At 37.3% G+C, this 8,536-nt stretch overlaps 2 protein-coding genes across 2 annotated transcripts; both read right to left on the bottom strand.

Annotated features, from left to right (window-relative positions):
• Positions 1 to 3,035: 3,035 nt before the first annotated feature.
• On the bottom strand, positions 3,036 to 4,085 carry LOC142176052 (uncharacterized). The gene is made up of 2 exons (XM_075243109.1): positions 3,887 to 4,085; positions 3,036 to 3,412 (listed from the first exon to the last, which is right to left on the bottom strand). The coding sequence occupies exons 1-2, from the start codon at positions 4,083 to 4,085 to the stop codon at positions 3,036 to 3,038; spliced, it is 576 nt and encodes a 191-aa protein (XP_075099210.1).
• Positions 4,086 to 5,840: 1,755 nt separating this feature from the next.
• Positions 5,841 to 7,770, bottom strand: LOC107797777 (ADP-ribosylation factor 2-like). The gene is made up of 5 exons (XM_075245175.1): positions 7,594 to 7,770; positions 7,411 to 7,433; positions 6,341 to 6,436; positions 6,134 to 6,215; positions 5,841 to 5,983 (listed from the first exon to the last, which is right to left on the bottom strand). Exons 1-5 carry the CDS (start codon positions 7,753 to 7,755, stop codon positions 5,978 to 5,980), a joined length of 369 nt encoding a protein of 122 aa, XP_075101276.1. The 5' UTR covers positions 7,756 to 7,770; the 3' UTR covers positions 5,841 to 5,977.
• Between the last annotated feature and the right edge of the window lie 766 nt (positions 7,771 to 8,536).

The raw sequence follows: 8,536 nt of genomic DNA on the forward strand, positions 1-8,536 counted from the left end.
ATTTGATTCTTTGGTTGCTTGGGTGTACCTTGTACATGGTTCACCTATTTCAACTGGGATTAAGGCTTCAACACCATACATAAGTGAGAATGGAGTCTCTCCCGTACCTGTTTTCACTGTCGTCTGGTAAGCCCATAAGACTCCTGGTAACACTTCTGGCCACTTACCTTTTGACTTCTCTAATATTTTCTTCAAGTTATTAATAATAACCTTGTTTGTTGATTCAGCTTGCCCATTATCCACAGGATGATAAGGTGTTGAAGTTATCCTTTTAATCTGCCAACTCTGAAAGAATTCTGTGATTTTTGCACCTATGAATTGTAGGCCGTTATCACACACGATTTCTTTTGGAACTCCAAACCGGCATATGATGTTTCGCCAAATGAAGTCCCTGACTTTTTTTTCTCGTAGTTGCTTGAAAGCACCTACTTCTACCCACTTGGTAAAATAATCTGATAGTACTAATAAAAATCGTACCTTTCCTTTGCATTGTGGTAGTGGACTCACGATATCCATCCCCCACTTCATAAAAGGCCATGGTGCAATAACCGGATGTAATAACTCTGCTGGGCGATGCATGTTGTTACCATATCGTTGGCATTTGTCACATTTGGCCACAAAACTTTCTGCATCTTCTTCCATTTTTGGCCAATAATATCCTGCTCTAATTAGAGATTTTACCAATAATCTTCCTCCTGCGTGATTTCCACAGTGTCCCTCATGTACTTCTCTCATCACATACTTTGTTTGAGAAGGTCCGAGACACCTTGCTAAAGGTCCATCGAACATCTTTCGATATAGGTTGCCACGATCCAAACAATAACTGGTAGCTTTTCGTCGAAGTGCCTGAGTCTTTTTCTTATCTTCAGGTAGAATCCCGTACTGCAAAAAATTACCGATCTCGTTTCTCCAATCCCAGGTTAAATTATTGAAATTTACTTTGTTTTTGTCTTAATCGAGTGCCGAATGAAACAAATGTATTATGGAAGCATTTTCTTCATTTGTCACTTCTGCAGCAAATGCGAGATTAGCCAGCGCGTCTGCTTCAACATTTTCTTCCCTGGGTATTTGCACAATTTTCCAAGATTGGAATTGTTTGATTAAGTCTCATGACTTTGCCAAATATCGTTGCATCCTCGCTTCTCTAGCTATATAAGTCCCCTGCATTTGATTAACTACAAGTTGCGAGTCACTCTTGATGATAATCTGCACTATTCCGAGCTCTCCTGCCAATTCCAGACCTGCAATTACAGCTTCATATGCTGCTTTATTGTTAGTAATGGGATGACACTTTATTGCCTGCCTTATAGTTTCTCCCAAAGGTGGGATTAGAACAATGCCTAAACCCCATCCTTTAACATTCGAGGAGCCATCAGTAAATAGGGTCCATGTACCTCGATTAGACCCGTTGAATACCTGCAGTTTTTCTGCTTCTTGTACTATTCCTGGGTTGAAGTCTGCCACAAAATCTGCTAAAACCTATGATTTTATCGCAGTTCTAGGTTGATATATGATATCATATTCACTTAGTTCTATAGCCTACTTGGCTAATCTACCTGATAGTTCTTGCTTATGCAGTATGTTTCTTAAGGGGTAAGCGGTCACTACAGAGACAGGGTGACATTGAAAATAAGGCCTCAACTTTCTAGATGCCATGATTAGTGCTAAAGCAAGTTTTTCTAAATGAGGATATCGAGTTTCAACATCCAATAAATACTTGCTAATATAATAAAATGGAGATTGTTTAGCTTTGTCTTCTCGAACTAATACTGCACTTACCGCCATTTCTGACACAACGAGATAGATGAGTAGCCTTTCTCCATCCTTCGGTTTAGCTAGCAACAGTGGGTTTGACAAGTACGTTTTTAGATTTTTGAGTGCTTGTTGGCATTCCTCGGTCCACTCAAATTGCCTTTGTTTTTTCAACACTGAAAATAACTTCAAACTCTTCTCCAAAGATTTAGAAATAAACCTTCCTAATGCTGCTATGCTACCTATCAACCTCTGCACCTCTTTTTTGCTCGTGAGTATGTCCGGTATTTCTTCAATGGCTTTGATATGTGCAGGGTTTACTTCTATTCCTCGGTTAGAAATAAGGAAACCTAAAAACTTACCTGAAGACACGCCAAATGCACACTTTTTGGGATTTAACTTCATATTGAATTTGCGGAGAATCTGAAATGTATCTGACAAATGTTGGATGTGATCTCCCGCCTGTGTTGACTTGACTAGCATGTCATTGATGTAGACTTCCATAGTTTTTCCAGGTGTTCTTGAAACATTTTCGTTACTAACCTCTGGTACGTGGCTCCAGCATTCTTTAGACCTAAAGGCATGACCTTATAACAGTAAGTCCTCCTGTTTGTAATAAAGGAAGTATTTTCCTCATCTAAAGGATCCATTTTTATCTTATTATACCCTGAATAGGCTTATAAAAAATGCAACAATTTATGTCCTGCAGTAGCATCAATTAGTTGATCTATGTGCGGTAAAGGAAAAGAATCTTTAGGGCAAGATTTATTCAAGTCAGTATAATCTACACAAACTCGCCATTTACCATTCTTCTTTGGTACTACTACAATATTAGCTAACCAATTAGGATATTTTACCTCTCGGATAGACCCGATTTTTAAAAGCTTTTGTACCTCATCCTAAATCACCTGGTTTTTGAAGGATCCTTGCTTCCTTTTCTTCTGTTTGACAGGTGGATATGTTGGATCTTCATTTAGCTTGTGGGTCATCACCTCATGTGGTATACCTGTCATATCTTTATGCGACCAAGCAAAGTAGTCTACGATTGCTTTTAAGAATTCAATTAACTTACCTTTCATCTCTGCACTCAGGTTGGCTCCGATGTAAACTTTTTTGTCCAGCCAATGTATAAACAACACCACTGCTTTGAGTTATTCAATAGTTGTTTTGATGTTTTCATTCACTTCTGGCTCTTGAATGATATCAGGTCTTTAATCTACATCTGTTTGCCCATCTCCAGTTGATGTTTGTGTTGCTAAATCCTTAACTGAATTCTGTAATTGCTAATTTTTGTCTGCAACATCATTCTTTATGCTTGAATCCGCCACTGAATTAATACTTCTAGAAGCCTGTTGATCACCATGGATTTGTCTAATTCCCCATTGCGAAGGGAACTTAATAACTTGATGTAAAGTAGATGGAACATCATCCATCTCGTGAATCCAAGGTCTGTCGAGAATTATGTTATATGCCATGTCCGTATCAATCACTTGAAATTTCGTATCTTTGACAACTTTTGCAAATGTGGCGAGCAATATTTCCTCTTTTGTAACAACGCTTGAATTGTCAAATCCAGTTAAGGTACGTGCTTTTGGCACCATTTTGTCATCAAATTGCATCTCGTTTACCACTCTTAAAAGAATGATATTTACAGAACTACCTGGATCAATCAAAACTCGTTCACATTAGTATCATGTACAAGTAAAGATATTACCAGTGCATCGTTGTGAGGGATCATCACGCCATCCGCGTCTGCATTATCAAACGTTATGTTGTCTTCTTCCAAAACTTGGCGAACTCACTTCCGTGGGTAACTGTGACTTTTGACGTCTTGTTTGCAGTTGTATACATCACACCTTTGACCTCCTTTCCTCTACTTATCACATTAACCGTTCTTTTTGGTGACGGAGGGTTTGATGGCTCTTGTCTATTCTTCATATGCACTTACTTTCCTTCTCACTAAAAAAATCGGTTAGATAACCCTGTTTTAACAAACGCTCTATTTCACCTTGTAGCAATCTGCAATCTGCTGTTTTATGACCGTGATCACTATGAAACTCGCACCAGAAATCTAGATTTCTTTTGCTAGGGTTCGATCTCATTTCTTTTGGCCACTGCACCTTATCTCCCATACTTCTTAAAACAGCTACCAACTCAGAAGTGCTAACACTGAAACTGTAATCACCAATCTTTGCCTTTGTATTAACAATGCTATCCCGCGTATCTCGTTCCTTTCCAAACTTGGATGATGAACCTGCATCTCTATCCCTTGATCTAGAACCATACCTCGGGTTTTCGTGTTTAGAACGTGAATCCCTTCCTGCTGGTCCCATATAAGATTTCGTACCTGTTCTTACCGGACCTTTTTTCAGTTTTTGGTCACAGTAAACTTGTTCTTTTATTTCCCCGTGACTGAGTGATAGTATCTTCTTCTATCCGCAGCTTCGTGTTATACCTGTTATAAACATCATTCCAAGCTGTAGCAGGGAATTCTCGTAAGCTTTCTTTGAGTCTCCTCATGTCTTCTGAGCTTTTTTCATTTAAGTTACTTGCAAACCCCATGGCCGCCCAATTTTCAGGTACACGTGGTAACATTATTCTTTCACGCTAAAATCTATCCACAACTTCCCTGAGTAGCTCTATATCTCCTTATTTTATTTTGAAGATGTCTTCCATCCTCTTTTCAACTTTTTGAATTCCCAAGTGTGCTTTTATAAATAAATCTGCAAGCTCAGCAAAAGAATCAATAGAATTTTTCTGTAAAAGAGAATACCATGTTAGTGCTTCTTTTATGAGTGTTTCGCCAAATTTTTTGACCAACACCGACTCAATTTCTTGCTTGGTTAAGTAGTTTACTTTCACGCCAGTTGTAAATGCAGTTACATGATCTCGTGGGTCGGTTGTTCCATCATACTTCGGTATAACGACATCTTAAACTTTTTTGGAATCGGCAAGGGAACGGCACTTGGCTTCCAGAACTGTTGAGAATATTTATCAATAACCACTCCTTTAATCACGGGTGGCACACCAGGTATCTTCTCTATGCGATCATTCTGCTCCTTGAGCTACTTCTGCAAAGTTAGTACTAAACTTTGTAAATCAGAATTATTTGGGGTACCTGACTTTCCATCGCGAGATTCGCTAGGAGCTCCTCCACTGCCTGAATTAGCAAGTCCCAAACGTTGGTTCTCTATGGTTGCAGTGTTGTTCAGAGGTGGAGTTAGTGGTATAGTTGGTTATCCACTAACAAAAGCTTGAAGTGCATTGTTGACGTGTTTTGCAATTAATTGTTTCAATGCATCTTCAGCAATTTGATCATCCCCTTGTTGATTATTCGCATGTGATGTTGATCTTTCAGGTGACCCTTCTCGGGAGTGTTGAGGAGAATTTTGGGGTAAAGGGATTGGAGTTTCATCCTCTTGTTGATTCTGTTGGTTCAGTTGGTTTTGTTGGTTGTTGTCGTTGGCATTTGACATGATTGTTTGACAGAATAATGAATTTGGAAAATGAAAAGATTATCGGATTTCCGGTAATGGAACCAATTTGTTTAACCAAAAAATGTATCTTTCGGTCATAGCCTATTTTTAGAAGAACTCGGGTTACTAATAACAAAGAAATTTCATACTTTTTCAACTATATGAAAGGAAAAGAACAAGAATAATTAAAGAAATAACTGAATGCAAAGTCAATATAGAGGAAAACAGAAAGTAAAGTAAATATATTCCAATATTGTCTCAGATGTCTTTACAAATGAAATTCTCTTCCCTTATATAGGAATTTACAAACATGATGTTTCCTCCCTTTTATGGCCGAAACATTATGAACATTAATAACATTTATGAACCGTTATAATTGGCAATTATAACTGTTTATGGAGATTCTGTAACGGCTCCAATTCTTCTTCCTCATTAATTAGAGGTTCGTGAATCTTTCCTTCTTACTGTCTTGATTCATTCAGCCTATATTTACTGAATGATTTAGACTCGAGCAACTGCATCCCTTCATCTCGTGAGTTATTTGCTCGTACTTCTTGTATCTCGTGCATCTTCTAATGCAATATTTTAGTTGTCACTTTCTTAGTGATCCACGTATCATGCCTTGTCAGCCACACATAATTCCATGTGTCATATTTATTTTCTACTAATACAGTTTACAAGTAATTGGTGAAGCCTATTTTGTCACTGTCTCACTACTCCATCATCCAGAGAACAAAGATACTTTGTCTCTATGCCTGCAAATTGGAGTTGGAAATTATGAGAAGCAGTTCAGATTTGACGGAAAACATCAATTAGCTAATATGATGTGGATGTTCTTTCAAAATACAACATTTTGTGGTCAAAAAGCTAATATGATGGCAAGACGTTATACTTCTGTCACCTACCTTATTTGCTATGTTGTTTGACAGCCAATCTAATCCTTCATACAGACCTTCACCAGAAGTCGCACAAGTGCTCTGGATGTACCTGCATAGAGATGCAAATCAAAGAGGCCATTAATCCATGAGCACCAAAAACCGTGAGAGAGAGGGGGAGAGGGGCAGGGGGAAAGAAGAAGAAGATCGGAAGGCAATATGGTCAAGTTTATTTACCAGTGACGCTGGCGGAGAGAGTGGAGGCCAAGCTTGTCAGTTATCTCTGCTGCGTTCATGGAATTTGGAAGATCTTGCTTGTTAGCAAACACTAGCAATACAGCCAGGGGCGGCCCAAGAAGATTGATAGCCTAAAGCCAATTTTTAATGTAGGACCTATTAGAAAGAAAAAAAAATTTATCTATATTTTTAATGGAAGTCTATTTTTCTATCTTTTTAAGATGTAAAGTTGTTAATAGTTACTTTTATAAATAATTTAATCTCTCCTAAGATATTATTGATCTTAGATAATTGAACTAGATTCAAGAAGTTTATAACTTGATATCAAAATAATTTTTGATGTTCTAATATACTTGTTGAAATGCTTGAAACCTGAGGGGGAAAAAAAGGAAAAAAAATGCGCAATATAGTTTTATTCAACGGTACTCTTCAACTCTTGTTTTTTTATAGAAAAAATAAAATATTTTTTTTTACAGAGAACAATATAACTTATCGAGAACTTAACTTTTTTGTAGAAATCAAGAAGAGAATATAAGAATGTAGTACCCGTTTTTTGATGAGAAAGATAAAAAATAAGACTTGGACTATTGAATTGCACTTTTTTAGTGAGAAATGTAAAAGGAGAATAATAATATAGGTACCTCACTAATGATGTCAATCGTCAAATATATATAATGAAAAGTTTTATATTCGCGACGACGGTTTAGGGGAAGTGATTCTCTTTCTCCTATTTTTGCTTAAACGGTTACTAAATTAAAAGTTATATTTACTTTTTATGAAATAATTTTTTTTTTAATGTTAACATACCCAATATATTTAGACCTTACCTCTAAAGATTGTTGTGAGATGTATATGATCCAACTTACCTTATATTGGATTCGAGTCATGTGGTTGAATTAAATCTTGTTAAAATGTGTTCTCTCTTTTACTAAGCCTTATGCGATACGAATCTTGATTAGTCGGGGGCTCAATACAAATACGAGTAGAAAACAATGAGAAAAATTTGGGGCCTTCAAAATTTGGGGGCCTAAAACCTTTGCTTTAGTGGCTTGACCCTTGGGCCGCCCCTGAATACAGCATCCCTCAATTCATTCTGCAAAGGTGAGGGCAATCTTAAAGCTGAGTCTCCTTATAGCTTGTTCCATTTAGGGAGGAATCAGGCACACTTTTGTTTCTCACCCCACAATGTGGGGAAATACTACTTGATGCGATAAATTGTTCCATCAAAATCAGAAGAAACACTTGAAATCTACCTCATTCAACTTCCTGTGAAGCTCATCCTTAGCTTCCACTACATGATCTCTGTCATTGCTATCAACCACAAAGATGAGTCCCAGGGTGTTTTGGAAGTAGTGTCTCCACAAAGGACGAATCTGCAGATCACATATACATTTCATATTAGTATCTTCACCCATATGATTAACTCTACCCTTAAAACTCCATGTAATTTGGGAGTTATTGTTTTGCCAATCACTATGACAATTGCAAGACAAAAAGCATCAAAATCTAGTTGGCTGGCACACAATCCTCTTTTTTGTTAGTTTATGAGACTCCTCTTTTTATAACATAACAAAAAGGAAAAGGCATAGTTTCTACAGTTAAAGATGCATTGTAATTTAAAGGAATCAACCAGTATAATAATCAAAAGGAGTGGCCATGCACATTCATACTGATTTAAACCCAAAACAATGTGATTTTGCTTGGAAAACGATGCTTCAACCAGCTTTTAAAAGTTAAAGCCCTAACAAAATTGACCCAAAGCAAATCGAGCCCTACCCACTTGCCACCTTTAGGCATGCAATTCATATTTTTATAAAATTTATTTGTTAAATTCTTCCCAAGACTAAACATCAAATAAAGATATGGATCTTCAATCAAAAGGAGTGGTATATTAAGCCTTTAAACCTGCCTGTACTTTTTTTGACTCCTCACTGGGGGATTAAACGAGCTTAAGCGAGGCAAGCTCTTGGTATGATATGCTCAGCTTGACTCATGCATTAGGCCAAAGCTTAACCTTGCCTTGAGATTCACCAAGCCTCAACTTTCCGGGCTCGAGGTTGAAGAAGAAGTCTTGAGCAAGGGAGGTTGAAACATTTAAAAGTAGATTTGATCGAGGCAAAAATAAGACAAAATATCAATTCTTTCTTTGATGCCACTTAATCAGAAGGAAGGATTGATGGTAAACTCAAAAAGAAT

The sequence above is a fragment of the Nicotiana tabacum genome, chromosome 22, assembly GCF_000715075.1.
Source record: "Nicotiana tabacum cultivar K326 chromosome 22, ASM71507v2, whole genome shotgun sequence".
NCBI classification, from domain to species: Eukaryota; Viridiplantae; Streptophyta; class Magnoliopsida; order Solanales; family Solanaceae; genus Nicotiana; species Nicotiana tabacum.

Excerpts from the sequence above, each read along its gene's own strand:
- LOC142176052 (XM_075243109.1), bottom strand. The coding sequence starts at position 4,085 with ATGGGACCAGCAGGAAGGGATTCACGTTCTAAACACGAAAACCCGAGG. Across the intron at positions 3,413-3,886 it reads GTTGGTAGCTGTTTTAAGAA|GTAGTTCTGTAAATATCATT; the intron begins GTATGGGAGATA and ends TGATTGATCCAG.
- LOC107797777 (XM_075245175.1), bottom strand. The coding sequence starts at position 7,755 with ATGGGTGAAGATACTAATATGAAATGTATATGTGATCTGCAGATTCGT. Across the intron at positions 6,437-7,410 it reads GAATTGAGGGATGCTGTATT|GCTAGTGTTTGCTAACAAGC; the intron begins CAGGGGCGGCCC and ends CCTGGCTGTATT. Across the intron at positions 6,216-6,340 it reads TCTCTCCGCCAGCGTCACTG|GTACATCCAGAGCACTTGTG; the intron begins GTAAATAAACTT and ends ATCTCTATGCAG.